Below are 22,793 nucleotides of genomic sequence, written 5' to 3'. Positions count from 1 at the left end.
AATTTTGACTGCGTTAAATTGTGTTAAATAATTAAATTCAGATTCCGGCTTCGTGCATCAAGATGCTTAACGGCATTTAGATCATGATGTCTATGAACTCCGATAACCAGGTAGTAGCAAGTGATTTGTGAGGTTATTTACCGATATCTATATATATATATAAATGACAATTCATTGAGCAGCATTCTGTTCGTTAGTCTCGCTAAAACTCCAGAACGGCTGGGCCGATTTGACTAATTTTGGTCTTGAATTATTTGTGGAAGTCCAGAGAAGGTTTAAAAAGTAGACAAATATGAATATGCTCGAAATTAACGCAATAAATACGTGAAACACACCCACACATTATAAACCTATAATTAAGATTCCTTACTTGGCATAGATGAGCGAACTAGCAGGCAACAAGTTGTTTACATTGTAACCACCACCCGCCCTCACAAATGAACATGAAGTTTCACTAGGGTAGTGTGACTGCGGCATCCTTGAGTTACTACTGCTCCTTGAGTTATAATGAACTATATTAATAATAAATAATAATAAGTATATAGTGTTTATATAGTGTTTATTTTTTTACAATTTATGTAGTGTTTTTAAATAATTGTATTTTTATTATCTTTTTTGAAAAATATTATGTAATTAATAAGATATTAAATAAATATGGAATAATAATAATAATATTTTATTCAAGCCTCTTAAAATACAAACACGTACAAGAATTTATAACACTAGTACAATAGTATATATGGCTTTTTTACGAGGTACACAATAACAATATTCCCTGACTTATGCTAGGAAAACCTGTGTTATAAAAGTATTGGATACTTATTCGGGTACTAATGTGTTCTTTACTTCTAGGCAACTTGTAGAGAACAAAATCAAGACTTCTACACTTCCAGATCTGTCTACGATATTAATTTTTTTTTGTTTGCTTAGATGAGTGGACGAGCTCCCAGCCCGCCTGGTGCTTTTTTTATTGCTTAGATGGGTGGACGAGCTCACAGCCCACCTGGTGTTAAGTGGTTACTGGAGCCCATATATATGCGCCACCCACCTTGAGATATAAGTTCTAAGGTCTCAGGTATAGTTACAACGGCTGCCCCGCCCTTCAAACCGAAACGCATTACTGCCTCACGGCAGAAATAGGCAGGGTGGTGGTACCTATCCGCGCGGACTCACAAGAGGTCCTACCACCAGAATAATGTATTTAGTAGTGGCAGACTCTGAACAGCATTTGTTACCGCTTAGCGTAAGTATGAATGTCGAGCCACCGATGCGACATCCTTGATGCGATGGCTAAGTAGGAGTGGAACGGATCGAGTTACGAACAGCGCATTGCAGTGGTAGGGTCGACGCGAAACGAGAAAGTGCTGTGTGCAGTGAATTTATATTATAGGTACGTTATTTACATAATATTTATTTAGTTTGTGAAGTGTTGTGTCCGTGAGGTTGGTATATATGTTTCTGATTTTTGGATATTGTGAGTTGACCTCGGTCCTAAGTTCTAAGACTCTAGAGTTATAATTAGAATAGGGCTATGCTTAATGAGTTTATTTGTGCATATTAATTTGTTGATGTTAATGCGAGCCGTTATATTTGGATACTCATACTGTCTATTTCTATTGCGAAGTAATTGTGTATTTCGTGTGCTGGTTGGTACGAAGTCGTAGGATTTATCGTCACGTTTAGAGGTGGGTCGTTTTGTGTTACCTTATGGAATTACCTAGAAATGTGATGTATAGAGAAGTGAGAAGTCGTCGTGGCCTAAAGGATAAGACGTTCGGTGCATTCGTTGTAGTGATGCACCGGTGTTCGAATCCCGCAGGCGGGTACCAATTTTTCTAATGAAATACGTACTTAACAAATGTTCACGATTGACTTCCACGGTGAAGGAATAACATCGTGTAATAAAAATCAAAACCCCCAAAATTATAATTTGCGTAATCACTGGTGGTAGGACCTCTTATGAGTCCGCACGGGTAGGTACTACCACCCCGCTTATTTCAGCCGTGAAGCAGTAATTCGTTTCGGCTTCAAGGGTGGGGCAGCCGTTGTAACTATAGGTATACTGAGAACTTAGAACTTATATCTCAAGGTGGGTGGCGCATTTACGTTGTAGATGTCTATGGGCTCCAGTAACCACTTAACACCAGGTGGGCGTCCACCCATCTAAGCAAAAAAAATTACTCCGTAACTACAAAGCTCTAGGTGGAATGTGGTTTCTGCGCAACACGAATAGGCAGGACGTCGCGTCGGTACTGATATGTGTAATTATTTGTATAATAGCACGACTCGTGTTATTATACAAATAAAATCATAATAAAAATTAACAAACATCTAAGGTTGAATCTCGTGTCTATTATCCAAAAAAAATTTTTATAAAGATACACAAATGCTTTTTAAATAATTACTTGAATAATTTAATAACGTAATACGTAATTACTAATAATTAAATGTACACTAATGAATTCTTAATTACTAATAAATTTGTGTTAGAACATTTCTCAAGGAGCGTCTTAAAGTAATTGAACGCTTGTTACAACACTTGTAAGAGGACCTTGGACTCCAAGGTGACGAAGCACGAAGCATTGAGGCCAAAGATCATCTGGCGTTAAAACACATATGTAACTAATAGTTTACGTGTCACTCAGTGGTGGTTTTTTTTTTTTAATGCATAGATGGGTAGACCAGCTCACAGCCCACCTGGTGTTAAGTGGTTACCGAATACCCATAAACATTTACTACGTAAATGCTGCCACCGACCTTGAGATATGAGTTCTAAGGTCTCACTATGCAACGGCTGCCCCACTCTTCAAACCGCAACGCATTACTGCTTCACGGCAAAAATAGGGAGAGTGGTGGTACCTACCCGTGCGGACTCACAAGAGGTCCTACCACAAAATGACATAAGTAAATTATGTTTTTCTATTGTTAAATCTAGTCTATTAAAACAAACAACTCAAAATCTGAGCAGAAATCTAACTACCAGTAAAGGGTTCTTATGGGTGAACATTTTGAGTTAATGAGTTTCCGGTCTTGAACTGGATTCGTGGTGCTGCCTGGCTACTACCCCGCGAGCTTGGTGTTAGCGTCCTGGTCGGGGTCGGTATTCCTTCGAAACATCATTGTTTCCGGGACTTCGATGTAGTCTTTCTTGTGGCTTGCAATAATCACGCAAGTTGATAAAGCATTTGCAAATACTTATACTTGTTAGTCCGTAGAAATACGCTGAATTATTTTACGAAATGTGTCGCTTTTGCGCTGTCTACGTATGAATGTGAAAATGTTTACAGATATTAAATAATATATATTTTCTAGGGTATCACGATTCATTAACAGTGATTTGATTAAATCAACCTAAAGAGGAAGCGTTCGTTGCGTTTAGTTTAATCAAAGGACTTCCCTTGTTTCCCATTTTGAATAAATTAATTAGATTACGCTGTGACAACCTTCTGAAACTACGAAAAAAATAAATTTTTAGTTAGAAAATAAATAATGTAATAATAAAATAGGTCCGTCCGTCGGTCGGGTCGCTAGGGCCGCGGAGGTTGTTCATGATGACGGTTGCAAATTCTAAAAGAACCCAATAAACGGTGGGTCAATTTATAAGATGACTTCTTTCATATTATAGTGTAGTAGGACATCGTAAGTTTAGTATAATTAATACGGTCGGAGCTCAGTACAACTCAGTACACACTGTTGCGTTTGTATTCTGTTCAAACATTGACATAACGTGTCTGACACAACGAGATATATAATACATACCTTTTCTACAGATTTTGCTCTTTTTGTAATATCTCTGTACACTCATTATTTTCCTACCTTTCTCCAAGTCACCTGGGGTCAGCGTAAGATGTTTTCTCCTTCCATACTCCTCTATCATATACCATTTCTTCGCTTACTCCCCTCTTACACATATCGTCTTTCACGCAATCCATCCATTTCTTCTTAGGTCTACCTCTTCCTCTAAAGCCTTCCACATTCTTGGTTAAAGCTCTCTTACCATCTTATCTCTGTACACTATAAAGAATATTAATTAACACAATTTTAATCAAAAACGGTTTTCGTATTACGTTATGAATACCACATCGAGTTGAATAATTATTTTTTTAAAGTATATTTAAGTGTGTTTGATGATGGGCAAGTTGATTTAGAGAATGCAAATTATTAATTATGCAAAATATTCGAAAATAGTCCTTAATTCATGGCTCGTTAGTTTTAGCAGTAAACAGCTGCTTAGATGTCCTAGCAGCTTTGTTAGGGCTGCCCCTATGTCCAAGCTAGTCAGCTTCAACGTGAGCTAGACGTCCGTGAGCGACGGTGACCACTCACCATCAAGTGGATCAGCTCTCGCTAATACAAAGGTTATAAATAAAGCATATAATAAAAAATCGGTTCAACCAGTCAAAAGTTCTGAGGTAACAAACATAAAAAAATACAGTCGAATTGAGAACCTCCTTCTTTTTTGAAGTCTTTAAAAACAGCTATTAATGAAACAGGAATTTAGAATCTCATTAAATTTGAATTGGTGCCATAAAAGTATAATATTTATCACATGTCCCGAATTTAAGTAATATAGCAAACAATCATAAAATTTCATTAAACAGTCAGTTTTGACTTGTTGTAGGTACAAAAGTAATTTAATATTTTGTTGTTTATTTAAGATTGAATACTTTGACTAGCAGACGGGTAGGCTAACCTTGGGTGCATAATAAACAAAGTTTGTGAACGTAAGAAGCCCTACAAAAATTTTTGAACTGTTATAGGACTGTCCGGTAGTTTTTTAAAATGTATTAGTTCCCGGTTGAAATATTTTTTTAAATACGAACTAAAACAAAACTCATTTAATTTTAAATTATATTCTGCGTAATTAGTATCGTTTTTTATTTTGTTTACTAAGCGGTAACACCAACTAGTTACGATATTTCAAAAGATTGCAAATTAATAGACCCTCAATTGAGACCACTGCAATAAAATGTGTATATTCTGTGACGGTAATAAAATTACCGCTAAAAGATGAAGAATTGAAGAAAATCATGTAACCGCATAGACCGCTGTAAAAATAAAATTAATAAAGCAGCAAAATTATTAGTTTCGCACGTTTATAGTTATATTTCCATCACAAAAACTTCTCAGTTAATTTAATATTGCGCGTTTTGACGTCGTCATTTGTTTTATTACATTTTGGCCTCGGTTCTTACATCCGATACAGTCAAGAATCTATCATTTCATTACAAGAGATTCTATTCAAATTGAATCTTCTATCATTGCTTAAATATTTCTTAATATGCCGATGTCGAATCTGGACATTATAAGTTTCGCAAGCACTTAGTGTCTGCCTGGGTTTCGATGGACTCAACACTCGACAATTTCCACATCAATCAACAGAAACTCTTCACGGATATTTAGTGCTAATTATTTGATTACAATTGCTATTTATTTGTTCTAGAAGGTTTTTTTATTGCCTTTTTAGTCAGACGAGCATACGGCCCACTTGATGCTAAGTTGTTACCGTCACTCATGAACGTCATCAATATTAAGGGCACACAATTTTTACTGGTAGTAGGATCTCTTGTGAGTCTGCACGAGTAGGTATCACCACCCTGCCTATTTTTCCAGTAATGCGTTTCGGTTTGAAGGGTGGGGCAGCCGTTATTACTATATTTGAGCCTTAGAACTTAATATCTCAAGGTGGGTGGCGTATTTACGTTGTAAATGTCTATGGGCTTCAGTCACCACTTAACACCAGGTGGGCTATGAGCTCGTACACCCATCTAAGCAATAAAAAAAAGCAAAGTCTCTGCCTACCATTGAGGTTATAGTTGTTAATCAATATTTTTGAGCAAATCCTCCGGATATTAGCGGTTAATGAGATCGTTCTCGAAACACTATCAAAGTTAGACCTTGGAGTATACTGGGAGCTTCCCCGAAGATTCAGGGCTTTGATTTTTCATGTTTTAGATAAATAAGCGGAGATCGAGCAAAATTTCTTATCCATGTAATATCATAATATCATCAATTTCCTGCCCTTCTCCCAGTCACCTGGGGTCGGCGCAACATGTTTTCTCCTTCCATACTCTTCTATCATATACCATTTCTTCGCTCACTCCCCTCCTACCCATATCGTCTTTCACACAATCCATCCATTTCTTCTTAGGTCTACCTCTTCCTCTAAATCCTTCCACATTCATAGTTAACACTCTCTTAACAACCTCATTTTCATTCCATCTCATCACATGTCCATACCATCCCAAACGTGCACTCCTCAGCTTCTCAGTCACAGGTGCCACTTTCAGACTTCCTCTAACATATTCATTCCGTATTCTATCCATTCTCGTTACTCCACACATCCATAATAATAAAAATATAATAATAATAAAAATAAATATAATATCATATAATAAATAAAATAATATAATATCATAATAATAAAAAAATAATTCCAAATAACGGTAAAACGAAGCTCAAATGAGAACGATTACGTTGTCGTGACATAAGTTTATAAATTATTAATGTCATTGAATTATAAGTCGCGGGCGAGTCTCTCGGCAGTTCGAAGTCCATTGACGCCTTCTTAATAATAATAATAATAATAATAAAGCCTTTTTATTTCCAGTAAATTTACATAGCTTAAAATCTATCTATGTGTTAGTTTTTTTTTTTTTTTAATTATTTGATTTTAATATTATATAATTTTTTTATATAGTTTTTATCACTTACTTATATAATTAGTATGTTTACTTAATATTATATAGTTATGTTTACTTAATATTATGTAGTTATTTAATCTACTGGAACCCCAGATTGGGTGAAGGCCTCCTCCAGTGATGCCCATTAATGCTTAGTTTATATTTATCTAGGGTATTTCTTTCCTCTATTGGTGACTTCTCTGGAGGGTTTTGGTCGTATTCTTCCACGGTGACCAACCGGGTTGGAAGATTTTTTTATATACGTATATATTATTTTTTTGTATGTTATTTTGTTCAATTGTAGCATCTTTGTGGTAGGAGGGGCTTAGTTGCTATATATTCTCGCTGTTACTTTCTTGGTTGTTGTTAGTTTTGATTGTATTTTTGTTAACTAAGAAGTTGAGCATGCTAGGTTTTATGACTCCTTCTGTGATACTATTTGACCTAGTGACTGTCTTGCCAATCTGCTTTGTCTTGTTTTTTTTTACTAGCCTGAGTATACTTGTCTATATTGATTTGTGGGGTATTGTCTGGAGATGACCGGTATTTTCTTTTACTTTGGTATTTTGATACAATTAGTTTATCATATTTGAGTATAGCTGTATTTCCCTTTTCTCTCTCTAATTTCAGTTGTTCCTGTAGTGCCTTTCTTTTTTCAAGTACATATTTGGGAAAGTCTTCTTTCATATAGTACTGTGTATCTTTCAGCGCTCTTTTTTGTTTAAATATTTCGATTTTTATTCCTAATGTAGTGAAAGTTACAATAGTTGGACGTGGTCTCTCTTGTTTCTTTCCCAGTCTTTTTATCTCTTGAATGTCGCTGTAGGTTAGTTTGATAGAGAAATATTGCTCAATCCATTTAATTATATTTTCTTCGAAACTCTTGTATGATGTTTCGTTTTCCTCGATACCGAAAAATACTAAGTTTCTTACTCTTGTTTGTTTTTCCAGGTAATGAATTCTTTTTTCTTGATTTTCCACTTTTTCTTTCATTTCTCCAAGTTTTCCTTCCCAGACCAAAAATTTCTCCTCGAATATACTAGTAATATTTTGTGTAACTTTTTCCGTAACATTTTTTCCAGTTTCTCTAATTTCAATTCTTTGTTCTTCCAGTTCTTTTTTTATGGAAATTAGCGTGTTTAAAACTTCTTCCATCGTTACGGTTTGTTATGATGCAAGTGATGTCCTCTAGCGGTGCGTGTTTGTTTTAGTTAGCTCTTGACTTGACGTCGATGAGTGTGACGTGGTAATTAGCTTCTGTTGTAATAGATGGCGCGTGGGATGTTACACTGATTGGAGCTATGATGATTTCCAAAACAACAAGCTTATCGATTATCATATGATAGTTTGCACTTGTTTTGTTCTTCACTTTGATTTGATAATTTCACTATTACTTACACAAGTGTATTCTGGCTTGAGGTGTTGTGTCTCAAAAGACGCATAAATGCTCTCAGAAGGCCTCGGAGATCAAAACTTTGTAGATGGTTTGCACAATGTTTGATTCAAGTTTTTATGAGTCTGATATTTGTGTATCCACTGTATTTTATCTTCACCAGCTCCCTTAGCACTAAGTCTCTGTACACACTTATATACTGTATCTCAAGTCACTTTTTAGATTAAATTTTTGTTAATTTTTGTCGGAGTCGATGTTGAGCGTGCCACGATCTATCTACCCTCCCTTCTTAATACATTCAATAAATTTTATTAGTGGTCCCAATGTAGTCGAAATCGACTATCAACTATAATTGATTGAAATTATAAGTTTGAACATTACTATGGTTCTATTGTCAAAGATATAATATTATGCTTCTATAATCACCGATTTCGGCAAGATTACATTATAGACAAATAAACAATGACAAAGCAACAAAAGTTTGACAATAATCATAGAGTATTTTTATGTGTGTGTGTCAAATACATTTTAGTGTGGGTAACGTTTTTTTTATTGATTTAATGTATTTTTAATGCATAATTTAAAAAAAAATTGCCCTTCTGCACTTTTTCGCTATATTCTTTATAAGTGTGAAAATTTTCATACTCCTCCGTCCGCGCAATTTTCGTAAAAAGGGGTACAAAGTTTTTGCTTCACGTATTAATATATAGATATCTAAAGTTGATAGTATGTGTACGCTGTATGGTAAGACTATTTTTCTTATTCTCTGTTTAAGCAACTTACTCGTCGTCCCGTGGTTTTCATATACCATATTGAAATAAATTTAACAATATTCAATTCACGAGTGGACAAAATCTTATCGAACAAAATCAAATTTTAACTTACCCGATCTCCATCATCGACATCTTGAGACAGCGGCCAGCTATATACACATGTTAGGCAATATGATCATGTATTATTAAAAAAAAGTTCTAGATTTATACAGGCAATGTATGTATGTTCATTCGACAAAGTAATGTATCTTTGTTTGAATAGATTCACGCGGGCCGAGGTTACGCCTTTCACTTTAATTGCATCTCTGTCACGTACCGGTTTTTACTAGTGACGTGAAAAGATTTGTGTTAACGTTGAATAAGAAAAAAATATTTTAATGATGAGACATTGTGGATTGTAATTTAATCCTAACCTTTTGTGATTAAACAGACACGAAGCTGTGGAGGTATATGACAACCTTCCACCGAGCGGGTGATATTGCTCGGTAGACCGACGGTCCGTATGTTGTTCTTCGGAACTTGTATATATGCCAAGCTTATCTTGAAAACGTCGTAAGTGAGATTCAGGAATCTTTCAAACATACTGCGTCGTATGATGGCTACAGAGCATATTTCCATTCGAGAAGACTCAATACCATTAAAATAAATTCCAGTTTTTCTATTGTATAGCTGTTTAAAGCTACAGTTTTAGCAGCAAAGGAGTATATGGCGCACCTGGTGGTGATTAGTTGCCGTCGCTCGTAAACTTGAACAATACCGGAGGCATCAAATATATAAAGTGCCATTTTCTTATGTAGGTACACAGTGCGGATTGTGCTCTAAACTGGAAGCCTATTGGCAAAGTTATTAAAGCCAGGGTAAGCTTATAAAAAACACATATGATACAGGTGTATAGCTCGTAATAACGAATAATCGCTTTACCGAGTTCATAAAGTTCGCGTTGTTTGCTTTGGGTGAACGATTTACAACAATAGGTGACAATGAAAGCGAGAAAATGTCGCCCAACAATAGGAATGATGGAATATTGTGTTAGCTTCCTTACCTGGAAATTCTAAATCCGTAGTAATCGCAATAATGTTTTCGCTTTAGCGAATCTTCGAGATCGTTCGAGGACCTAATGGCCGCTTAACACAGTCCTCGATTTAGCGAAATTACTTGAATTGTGGGGGAAATTCACTTTGTTTGGAATATAAATGTTAGTTTCTGTACAAAATAATTGCACGTGATTCGAAGTGCCTTTTGGTATAACAACAATCAGGTATAATAAGTCCTCGATATTGTATTCAAAATATTGGTAGTCGTCGTGGCCTAAAGGATAAGTTGTTTATAGCGCCTGTATTGAGCTATACGAAAATGCCGGTTTTCAAATCTTCCATGCCGCCGGTACAAATTTTTACTAATGCAATACGTACTTAACATTTTTTTAGGAAGGAAGGGTTCCTGCTTGCCTGTATGCCTTTTCATTTTCATTAGGACAAGAACTTGATATTTGCGGTGACGGAATACTATTAAAGAGTAATAAAAAAAAAACAAAAAAAATGCAAAATGTAATGTTTTTAGTTAATAGTAGAGCGTATTGCAAGTCTGCACGGGTAAGTAGGTACAAACATCTTCCCTGTTTCTGCCGCAATAAGAGCCTTTATAAATAATAATAGAGATTTAGACTTCACGTTGCCAGGTTGGTGACGGCATACACGTTGTGATGTCTGTGGGATCCTGTACCGGGTAAAATGGGTATCGGAATCCTTTCGATTGAAACTGGAGTTTGTTTTGCGACGCGAATAATGATACAGGACAGTTCAACAAATAACTTAAGGCTCACGGACGTGAAAGTAAATTAACTTCGCAACAAATTCAATACAGATAGGAACATAATATAAAAAAGTTAATGTAATAGTTTTTTTCCTCGAACCCAATGTGTGTTCAAACGAGATACAAAATTGTCAACGACAACTTTTTGTGTGATTTTTAAAATAATATTGTTTTGTCTGCCTAGACCGCTGAAAAACTCGAAACCGAGCTGGTGCTAACAAGTGTGAGTGATTACAAGAGTCTATGTGCATTGCAATATGAATGCCACCATCTTAAGAAATAAGTTACATTCGAATAATTGCTATACCCTTCAACCCAGAAAACAGGATTATTTCGTGTCATAGACAATTCATTGGTACAAACCCATGCTGCCAAAGCCCTACTGTGGGAACTTTTAACTAATCTAAAACTGACGAACTTCCAGATAGGGTCTGATGAAAAGCGAAAGGAAATATAATCTCGTCAACATTTAAATCAGTTCACCCATCGCGATAAAGTTGCCCGTGAACCTCACACAAGCACGTGTAGTGGGCCGGGCACTTAGTTTAATGAAAATATACGAGATCAAACGTGTATTTGTTACGTATAGTTGCGGCCTACGCACTCTTATTTACTTGTTTTACTTTTAATGGACATCCTGGCTTCAGTGGAACAAAACTAATGTAGTGTAGGTACTGTAGGTAGTGTAGGTAGGTACCAGGTTAACAGGACTAGCAGAAAATATTATGTTTTATAAAGCGTTTCTGCCTCGCTTTAAGGCTTTTATTTTTACCCATTACAGTTTTATGACTAGCCTGCCTAACGTCACGTCTTTATCATGGTAGCACAGATATTGGCACGTCAGAATACGAATCAGACGGATGTTCCTCTTAGGAAGTAAGCTAAAGAAATAATCTGCCAAATAAGGAATTCACACCTGCATCTTCTGATTATCCGCTCGACAGACAATCAACATGTAATATTAAAATGTTTTTACATAAATTAAATACAATTCAAATTACATCAGCAGCTTAGTTCATAATATCATTAACATTCGAAACAAGAGTTGTGTTTGTCATTTTATTTATGATGGTTGGAATTTTAATGAGCAGTGTATTCATTATCAAAATTTATTAGAATCGATTCATATCATCAGCATCAGTCGGCTGCTGGTTTACGTGTGGTTTATTGGTTGGATATGCTCCCAATTAGGCGTAGCTTTTCGTAATAGGCTAGTTTAGCATGTGGTCAATTATAATATTATCTTGCTTCTAAATTGCAGTACAGCTTACCTGCGATATAATTCTCGAATACTCTCAGTGTTCAAGGTAAAGTCGGCAATAAATTTAGCTCAAAGACTTAATCCTGAAATCATTTTAAATCACATACTTTGCTGCTATCAGCGCTTCTTCGTGCAAGCGGAAAAAATCTACTAAGCATTTTGCTCGAATATCGCTCCTTAGTTATGATGGAGATTTTATAAATTAATTTAGTAGCATTGTAAAAATTTGATAGATGTCAGCTCCCATCATCTACTTTTCTCATTCCCACGGAGTGGAGTTCATTTGCCACATACCGTCAGGCCTCCGAATGATCTTCCCTCTAAAATGTTTTTTCAACATCTGTAACATCATCTTCACGTTTCAAAAGCTTGGCTTTACCCATTCCGTCAACAGTAACTCCTTACCACCGTATGTGCCGTTGACTCGTCTGTCTATTAAAGCTATAAGAAAATATATGTTCGTATGGCTCTCGCATCAAACTGCTGATTTATGTATTAATTAAATATTTCCTTTCTACGGAAGACTTCATATTCATCCAGATTTCGTAACCACTTAGCAAAGAGATACCTATAATGTGGTATTTAACACGGATACTAGAAAATTAATTGACAAACGCTCGCGACCCACTTGGTAATAAGTGGCCACAATGATAATAATGTCGCTGGCTTGTAAACTTTCTTGCTGTACCAGCTACAACTGGCCTGCCCACTTTATAGCGATCCAAAGCTTTTTGATTCGCGACAGAAATAGTTAGGATGCTGGTAAATACACTAGCGATATTACGTTAATTAATTTTTCAGCGCTGATTAAGACATCTGTTCTCTATTAATATACCAGCTCACTGACTTTATTGGCTTAATACTTAAGTGATTACTGAAAGTTCTAAGCTCGTCGAGTCTTCTCTAGCTTTCGTTAGGCTTAATATCCTGCAGAGATATTGTAGTGGAATTTACAAGCTTCGTTTTCATTATTTGAAAAAAGTTTAAGTAATATAAGGCCTATGAATTTTTTGTTTTATATATTGCTATCTTTATACCTGTAGCTTCGCCTGCGTGTATTACACTTTACATAAAGTAAGTGGAGACCCTTGCTTAGCTGTGAGATTAAATGTCCTCCTCCTCCTCGCGTCGTTTTCCTCATTACTGAGGGTCGTGACTCCCCCGCTGCATCAGTTTCTCCCGTACGATTTCCTTCCATCTGCTGCGACCCTTAGCTTCATGAAGGGCATTGTGGAAATTGATGTTTAGAGAAGATCGTATTTGTTCCGACCATCTCATGGGACTGCGTCCTCTGGGACGTTTGCCATCTACCTTTCCTGTCACCATCAGCTGTTCAAGATTGTTACCCTCTTTACGAGCAATATGTCCGAAGAATTCCAGCACCCTACGAAGGCATATAGTGGAAAGTCTGGTTTTGATATGAAGCTCTCTCAGAATAGACACGTTGGTGCGAAAGGCGGTCCATGGAATCTGTAGCATTTTTCTCCAGCACCACATTTCAAATGTAGCAAGGTTCAAAATATTTGTATAGCCGATATCATCAGAATTGGTTATATTTTAGACGTGAAAACGTACCGCACAGTAATAGTTACTTTTGTCTATGATTTCCTATTAACTTTCTAACTTTATAAAAGTGTAATAAATTCCATTCGCCATTTAGACTATATCTTTTTGAAACAGCCGATTTTAATGAACTAAATTATAATCTACTCCAAATAAATGTCTGACTACCTGTGAAAACTACATGAAAACCTGTTCTGTAATTACGGAGTTGCGCACAAAGAAAACAAACACACCAAATAATTCTAAATATCACTGAGATATATTCTACTAATTTTCTTTTGCTACCTCTGTATTTTAATTAATATTGTTAATGTGCAGACAAACCGGATTCCACTGTTAATTATTATGATATGTATAATATTATAAAACAGTAATAATTAGCAGTTCCTAATTGACTCATTAATAGTCAAACGAATTATTGACACAAAAACTCGGATGATTCACACAACACATAACTTCGTGACGTAACTGACCGGATCTGAGGTAATTTATCGATCCGGCTTACAATCAGATTGCATACTATTATACTGCGTACCGTTCGGTGACCAATAGTTTAGTATTGGCTTATTGTAACTCGTGAGTGAAGATAATATCGCATCCCCCAGGCCTAGGTTATATGCCTCGCGTAATAAATACGTTTCACTCGAAGTAGACACCATGAAATAAACATGTTTGGTAAACTTGAGGCGGAAAGATTTCTAGTGACATCTTACACGGGACATTGGAAGTTGTGGTTTACAATTAATGTGAGGAGGAAGAAACTCCTCTACAAATACCGCGTGACTGTTACGCCGTAGGTAGCAACATACATAAGGAGGAGCATAATATTTGTCCTAAGGAGGTGAACAAAAAAAATGTCCGAGGAAAATAGTCCGGTTTTTATATTTATTTATTTATTTATTTATTCAATGGCGGACTTAATGGCTGAGGCGTTCTCTACCAGTCAACCAAAGGTGGTGTAGAGAATCCTGTGGTAGGTGCATCACTTAATGTAAAAATATATGTGTATGGTTTGGGCCTAGACATAGAATTCTTAATGGATCAAGAAATATGAGGCAGTGTGTTGTGAGATTATCATCACTTGAGTTTAAAACACACTAATCTGCCGCAAAGAAATTATGCATTCCAGTTTCAAGGGTAAGATAGTCGTTTCTCCAAGCAAATTGAAACTACGACTAAAGTAAAACTACAATAAATCGCTTTGCAATAATAACCATACCATTTCAAATCATGCATGATTGCTCTATTGCATAAAAAGGTCGGACGGTGGATCAGACCGCGCGAGCTCATAGCCTGACCTATCAAAAATCAATTAAAAATCAATCACAAAAACAAGCATACATTATTCAAGTCTACTAAAATCAACGTTCTATAAAAACATGACTGTTCAAAAATTAATTCCCGCTCAAAACGATCTGAAAAATGTTTGCAATAAATGAAAACATTAAATAAAACCTATCGTATATTTACACCGAATATTTATTACGAAGAAAAGGAAAAACGTTGTGGGCTTATAACGGATGTGACACGGATGAAATCTGCTCGCGGGTGTTCCAAGAGAGCCCGGGATGTTTTTGAAAGTTGTCGCGCAGTGAACATCGTCTCTTGAACGTATCAAAGGAGCGTTCGAATATCAAATTGGCTGACAAAGAAGCAGCGAGGAAAATAGTTTCTGCTTCCGTTCCATATTATGTTTAGGACGCAGAAGTTCTGATAAACTAGTGTTATTTATTTCTTTTGTCAGTCGCTTTGGGATTAAATGTAGACCGTGCTTTGAACTACGACTGCGACAGGACTATCATGATATCAGTCCTCTGATGTTAGCAGCTCTAGAAATTTTAGCATCTATACATATAAATAAAATTAGAGTGTCTGTTTGTGGTATTGAAATAACCGCTTTTTACTACATGCATATCAATACATATATATACGGTACATACACGAAAATAATTTTACAATTTTTGTCTGTCTGTCTGTCTGTCTGTTTGTTCCGGCTAATCTCTGGAACGGCTGGACCGATTTTGATGAGACTTTCACTAATAGTTAGCTGATGATATAATGAGTAACTCAGGCTACTTTTTTTTAGACTAGCTTAGCCACGCGGCGTCACCCGCATTTATTGTCGTACCGCGCGCAACATGGCGTGCTTCGCCTATCAATCAATAATAAAATTTAATGTTTCCGAAGCGAAGCGAGGGCGGGTCGCTAGTTACAAATAAATTCTCCAAAACAACTATTACAGAAACGCGTTGGGATAAAAACACTGATCCCACTAAAATTATTATTATAAGGAAATCAATACAATAGTAAAAGTAACATTGTGTCAAATACGTTCCTTTTGAACGGATACAATGGGACGTCTAAACGTTGCATAGCAATGAATTATGTTAAACGCCTATCAAATCGATGTCAAACTAACATCTACTATGTTCACTTTTTGAAGATTTTAACTTTTTGACTGTTTTATGACAGAGCAATATGTTTGGGAAACTGTATAATGGGTACTATGTGGAGAATACTTGTTTGTGAATAATGTTTTGTTAACTATACCAAACGATGCCACGTGTTGTTTGAATTTTTTTCTTATTATTCTAAATGTCGGAGACCTAGAGGTAGACCCAATACAAGGTGGAAGGATGTAGTGCTGAAGGACAAAAGGAAATGTAATGTTGCTGACGAGGATGTCGAAGACAGAGCGAAGTGGAGGACTAAAGTGAGGAAAGCTGAGCCCGCCACCATGTGGGATAAATAGATGGGAAGAGAGAGAGAGAGATTATTCTAAATGTATAATAAAACGACAAATATGAGAACTAATATAAATTTAAATTAGTTTAATTACAATTTAATTGGACACAGGTAAATCAATTATGAGCAGGATCCGTTCCACTCAAACGTTGTTGGACGATAAACCTAAGCAGTGGCACAAAAACGGTACCAATGCCGGGCGCCGTGTGAATTCGATAATTCTGAGATTATTGTTATCGTCTCGAATCAGGCACAAGGCCTTTTCTATCCCATTGTTTTCTTATGGAAATCCCTTGAGCGATGGAACGTAACGTGTACTGGGGAGGGAATGTGACACGAGATATTGAGATATATCGAGGCTTTTTGTAGCTGTAAGACCCGGATTTTTTATATCAATTTCTAGACTTCATACTTTCGTTTCAAGTTTTGTTTCAAGATCAAGTAGTCTGTAGTTGTTTTTACTTCGGATCTGTATGCTTTCGGCACATGACTTTTTTTTTTGCTTAGATGGGTGGACGAGCTCACAGCCCACCTAAAGGTTAAGTGATTACTGAAGCCCATAGACATCTATAACGTAAATGCGCCACCCACCTTGAGATATAAGTTCGAAGGTCTCAAGTATAGTTACAACGGCTGCCCCGCCCTTCAAACCGAAACGCATTACTGCTTCACGGCAGAAATAGGCGGGGTGGTGGTACCTACCCGTGCGGACTCACAAGAGGTTCTACCACCAGTCGATCTTACCTTGAGACCGTTTAATGTCGAATTTCAGCTTCGTCCTGTAAATAATTCTTGAATACATCTGTTATTGAATATATTATTTAACGGGCCGCTATCCAGGAAGGTGCCCAATAATTGCCCATTTCCCAATGCCCAATTCGTATCGCCGCCTGCTTATAACTAAGAAGAAAAGACGAACAGGGTCATAATTAAAATTTCTTGAGTAAGGTTAATTCAAATTCTCTAATTTCGTTCTTTATTTGATTATAAAATCGACATTGTGCAAATTTAATCTAAATCGATATTCCATGAAAATCGAGAACAATCTAGAATATGAGTCGACAAGTCTGCTAAAATATTTCGGATATGAAAGTTCTAATGCTACGATTACAATGGCGTTCAAAGAAATAAGGTGAATGTAATATACACAATTTGATAAATAACACAATTACTGATTGCCCAACAGTTCGAAGATATAGAAGTGTTGTTTAGTTACCATCGTGTATAGCGCGTGACGGATGATAAGGCCGGAAATATCGTCTGTAAGATTCTTTTTTTATTTTATTTTTATTGCTTAGGTGGGTGGATGAGCTCACAGCCCACCTGGTGTTAAGTGGTTACTGGAGCCCATAGACATCTGCAATGTAAATGCGGTACCCACCTTGGGATATAAGTTCTAAGGTGTCAAGTAAAGTTACAACGACTGCCCCACCCTTCAAACCAAAGCGCATTACTGCTTCACGGCAGAAATATGCGGGGTGGTGTTACCTACCCGCGCCGACTCACAAGAGGTCCTACCACCAGTAAAAACCTGCAGCCTTACTTCCATAGAAGCTACATTTATTATGAAAACTCCCAACGAAGTTGTCCTATTATTTTGAACGGCAGTGTTCGTACACGAAAGTCATTCATATTCGACCGTAAATCATGAACAGTAAGCGTTTTTATTCACGTACACAAATATATTATGAATATTTACGTGAGCGCGAATAGACAAGAGGTATCGTTTGATAAATGATAGCGCTTTACGAATTTATGACGATGAATTTATTTTATTGCTAGCAGAAGCTGATAGGGTGTAGGTTCGTGATGTGCAGATAATGCATGGACATCTTGTCGGGATTTATTTATTTATTGCATTTTTGGGTGAACGAATTCATGGCCCACGTTGTCTTAAATGGTATCCCCTAGATACCAAGATTGAGTGCCTTCACCCACCATGAGACATGAGGTCGAAATCTCAATTATATTGTAATGGCTGTCCTACCTGACGGTCAGCTGCAGATGGTGAATAGACGGGATGGTGATACCTACCCGAGCGAACTTACAACACTCTCAATCTAGTAAAGTGTCGTGTATCTGGTATGGATATAGTTTTGAAATCGTCATGGCCTAAAGGATAAGACGTCCGGGGCATTCATATTTAGCGATGCATCGGTGTTCGAATCCCGCAAGCGGGTACTAATTTTTGCTACGCGAATACTAATGAAATACGTACTTAACAAAAGTTCACGATTGAATTCCAAGATGAAGGGATGACATCATGTAATAAAAATCAAACCCGCAAAATTATAATTTGCGTAATTAGTGGTGGTAGGACCTCTTGTGAGTTCGTCCACCCATCTGAGCAATAAAACTCTGGTAGCTATTTAACGTCATGTGGGCCGAAAGCTCTCGTCTGTTACACTAATAGAATTTAAAAATGAGACCATGAGCATGCCCAAATTATAGGAGCAGAGGATTGAATTATAATGCATAAAATGAAATGTAGACATTACTGCATATTTTGATCTTGAGTTCCGTATTTATTGATAATCATCTTTATGTTTCTCACTCAAGCCTTAATGCAAAAGCACAATACAAGTTTCTGAAGAATGAAATGTTTATTAGTAGTAGTAGCTAAGGCAGTTGAGAGTAGAGTTACTTTTGATTTGGAGTATCATCGCATACCTTCAACGAACTTCTAGTTTAGAGGGTGACACATGGATAGCATCTTAAGTTTAGTTCACTTTTTCTTCATTATATATATTATTTATATTGATTTGAAACGACTTTCATTATGAGGTACTATTGAGTTTTAAATCAATTAGGACTTTCTAATATATGATATTAAATGTTATATTATTATATAGGTATAATATGAATATTAAATATGTGATATAGATTGTTTTGAATCATACAATAATAATAAAACTTTGTTTCAGAACATGAAGTTTCTATGGTACTTCATCGCCGTGATGACGGTAGCTGAATCAGCAGTGGATATCGAGAAAACAGTGAAACAAGTACAAAATATTTTGCAGTCACATTCTGAGCTCCCTAGACTTACCCGCGAAGAGATCATACAGCTGATGAATGACATCAAAGCTGAAGACGAAAAAACGTCAACATCGAAACAAAGCAGTAAAGAGAGCAATGAAATTAAAATCACAACACCTTACAGTACATCAGACAATGAAATATATTCAGTAACGCAGACGATAAAAAATGAGGAAATTTTACTGATAAATGATGTGGCTTCAGTTCAACCAGACACACTTGAGGCAACGACAAAGAAAAGTGAACCATCTCTAACCGTTGTACTTCCTTATACTCCTAGAGACGGATCTTCATTACAAGAGCTATACACTAGACCACCAAGAGTTGAAATTGTGCCTGCTTCTGAAGTAACTCCGCAGCCAATCAAAACATCCGATATAAATCAAATACAAATTAATAACGTAAATAAACAGAAAGAAGACTTCACTGCGGAATTGAGGGCATTTTTAGATGCTCATGGTTTGAAAGCTAAACCGGGACAAGATCACTTCTTGCTCCCTCTAGAAGGTTTCAAGCCATTGCCGCCGGCAAAAATAATTGACGGTAATATTGATTTACCAGAAAATATTCTTTTAACTTACGATTTGATTTCACCAGCAGAACTAAAAGCCAGTAAAGTTCAAACTATTTCACCTACGAATTTTTTGTACGAACCTCTTCGTCCAGAGATTCCATTTGAATTAGACACTTCATCATCTGAAATCAAAGAGGTAGTCTATCCTTATGACATGCCGAAGAGTAGAAAACCAAAGTCTGCACCGAATTATGAGCCAATCGACTACGACTCCGTCAAAGTAATTCCTTTAAACAAAGGTATTAACCCGATCGAAGACGTAAAATTTACTGTTGAAAATGAACAGAGCAAAAGACAGACCAATAGTACTGATGTTACTGAAGCTTCTATAACTACTGAGGAACCAAAAGCAGCTAGTGATACTGTTCAAGACTCTTCACCTTCTCCTATTCCGGATGACGCCGGAGCGTCTATAGCAGATCTGGAGGATTCTTTCGGAGGAGCAGCACCGTCTCTGCCCGGGGATTCCGAATTGCCGCCTCCAAGGAAGAACGGCTTTTACTGGATGCTTGATTGGAATAGTTTTCTAGAAGTAGGAGACGGTGATACAAAAGTGAATATACGTTTCGAACCAAAACTCGGAGACCCGCAGATGTTCCTGCCTGTAACGGTTCCCTAACTCCTCAATTAACTATTTTATAGTTTTACGAGTTCTAGTCCCGACGTTTAGATATTATTGAAATTACTTTGACATTCAGTTGCAATTATTTAATACCTTTAGTAGTGCTAATATGCTAATAGGCAGCTGTGAGCACTAATGAACATACTCCAATTCATGTCCACAAAGCTATTTCTATACAATGTTCAAGGCGCCGACCTCTTATTTCTAACAGGGATGTTTTAAGTAAGAGACGCATGCCGTGCGGTAGGTTTGACGTATTATATGGATTGTTGCAAGGCATATGATGAGCATTGGTTTTGAGCTTTGAGGGAAAGAAGATGAAGACACTAATCCGACAAGCAATCTATAAGTTTCTCTAGTCCAACATGAATTACATGTGTCTTCTGTTTTAACCGACCTCTAATGGAAAGTAGAATATTCTCAATTCAGAGCATATGACTTTACCTTTCGCGTTACCCTAATAATATTTTAATGACAGGTCATTAAATTATTTCGAAATCTCTGCATCGTTCTTCCGATTATGTTTAAAGTTGTACATTTGTTATTGCCACTTTAGAGAATATTTCAGGTTCAAATGGTGGCACGGAATTTGTATTTCACAATATTAAATTTAGCGTCAGTCACGACCAGCCTGCAGTTAAGGACAATCCCAAATCATTCAAGCTCCTGAAAATATTAAGCAGGTGTTCATTTGAAAACCAATTTATCTTCAATAATTTCATTGTTTTGTATTATTGTACAGTAAATAAATAATAAATAAACATTGGTAAATAAAACAGCATGTGTTCCGTTGAATACGGGAGCGCGTAATGGAGTTGAATAATTAACGATACTTTTAATTGTTGTTTCAACTTGTTTGTCGAGAGGCAGAGGCTTTAATTTTAATATTTGATTGAACAATTTTTTATATACAATACTACATAGTAATTTTAAAATATTTTTACCTACCATATTTATTTAAGCGGTTAGCCTAGTTATTAAGTACAAAAATGAAAAAAATTATTTGAGTTTTATTTTTATTAATTTATATTACCACTCATCATAAAAAGATGGAGTGACCAAGTGTCCGAGTATCTGGACATAAGACTGAGCCACGCACTTTACTGCCACTGACCGACAAAAGTGGCTACAAATTACAAAAAAAGGTCACAGGCGGGCGCATCACGATGCTCGGCAATGAGCGATCGACTGAAGGAGGAGGAGGAGAGGAGGATATTACCACAGATCAGCATAACAGTTCGCAACCCATAGCTCACCACGAATCCTCTCCCAAGAAATATATATACTTAATGAGAACTACGTATGTATAAGGTAGTTCACGGTTATCGTAACACACAATAAGGTAGATTGATCGAGTATAGTTCCTGGACTGATGTACCCTTAGCCACAGACACGGCGGTGCGGTTTTCCACAGAGGTCGCTCCCTGCCCTCCCTTGTGGAACATCAGCTGCGATTGGGTCCTGCGGAGCCTCATGGTCCACTCCCAGGCTCACGCCCGGCTTGTTAAATGAACATTTAACGTTGGCCTGGCTCGGAGGAAGAGCTTTCGCTAATCTGCCTATCTTGCCTATGCGGAAGTGGCATTCATCATCGAGAGACCCTGAGGCTGGGTTTAGAGATGGCACCCGACAAATATTAGACTCTGTTGATTCACGGGGCCAGGAAAGCGCCACCGGTTGACGCTTATTTCGTGATCGGGACCTTTTGCGTCGTAACAAGGGTTTACGGTCTTAAGTACCTAGGCCTCGAATTGGATGATCGTTGGAATTTTCGCGCTCAATTCGAGAAGTTGGTCCTCCGGTTGATGACGACGATCGGCTCTGGTTACCACTTAGTCTCTGGAGGGCCGTGAGCTCATTCACGCAATAAAAAAACAAAAAAAATCTTCTAATTTTTCGATATTTAAATTTAATAGATTGGATTCAAATCGTGCAAATTTTGTTTGCTAAATAAAAACAGTAAACTTAATAAATGTACCCACAAAAAACTCGTAATAAAATTATATTTACTGTTGACTGCTTTCGTTCGGTTCACGATTATTTATTTATTTTCTCAAATGTATGACTTCAAATCTAAATATAATTGAGTAAAAATATTTGTTAAGAAAATATCAGAGGCACGAATCAAAAAATAATTGTTGACAAGACATTTTCTTGTTAACAGAGTTCAGAAAATGATTCATCTTATAAAAAAATTACTTTTCTATGCAAATAATTCAAAGCCAGTTCCACAAAGGGTGATTCTTGTGAAATTTGATCTTTAAAATAGTATCCATCCAGTAGCCACCTCTACACAGAGCTGGTGCGATCGATGGCACTGTACAGTGC

General features: G+C 36.7%; 2 protein-coding genes across 3 annotated transcripts; one reads left to right on the top strand and one right to left on the bottom strand.

The window, feature by feature from the left end:
- Positions 1–1,209: 1,209 nt before the first annotated feature.
- Positions 1,210–21,240, top strand: LOC101738207 (uncharacterized). Of its 2 annotated transcripts, none has more exons than XM_004925549.5 (2): positions 1,210–1,390; positions 19,155–21,240. In XM_004925549.5, exon 2 carries the CDS (start codon positions 19,158–19,160, stop codon positions 20,460–20,462), a length of 1,305 nt encoding a protein of 434 aa, XP_004925606.1. In that variant the 5' UTR covers positions 1,210–1,390; positions 19,155–19,157; the 3' UTR covers positions 20,463–21,240. The 2 variants fall into 2 exon arrangements, with proteins under 2 accessions (XP_004925606.1, XP_012545316.1); XM_012689862.4 differs by having other exon boundaries at positions 1,343–1,442.
- Positions 7,128–7,838, bottom strand: LOC134200608 (uncharacterized). The gene has a single exon (XM_062673791.1). It carries the CDS (start codon positions 7,836–7,838, stop codon positions 7,128–7,130), a length of 711 nt encoding a protein of 236 aa, XP_062529775.1.
- Positions 21,241–22,793: the final 1,553 nt, after the last annotated feature.

Source organism: Bombyx mori, chromosome 18 (assembly GCF_030269925.1).
Source record: "Bombyx mori chromosome 18, ASM3026992v2".
NCBI lineage: Eukaryota > Metazoa > Arthropoda > Insecta > Lepidoptera > Bombycidae > Bombyx > Bombyx mori.
Note: the sequence above shows the minus strand (reverse complement) of the source record. Positions and strands in the feature narration are given on the sequence as shown.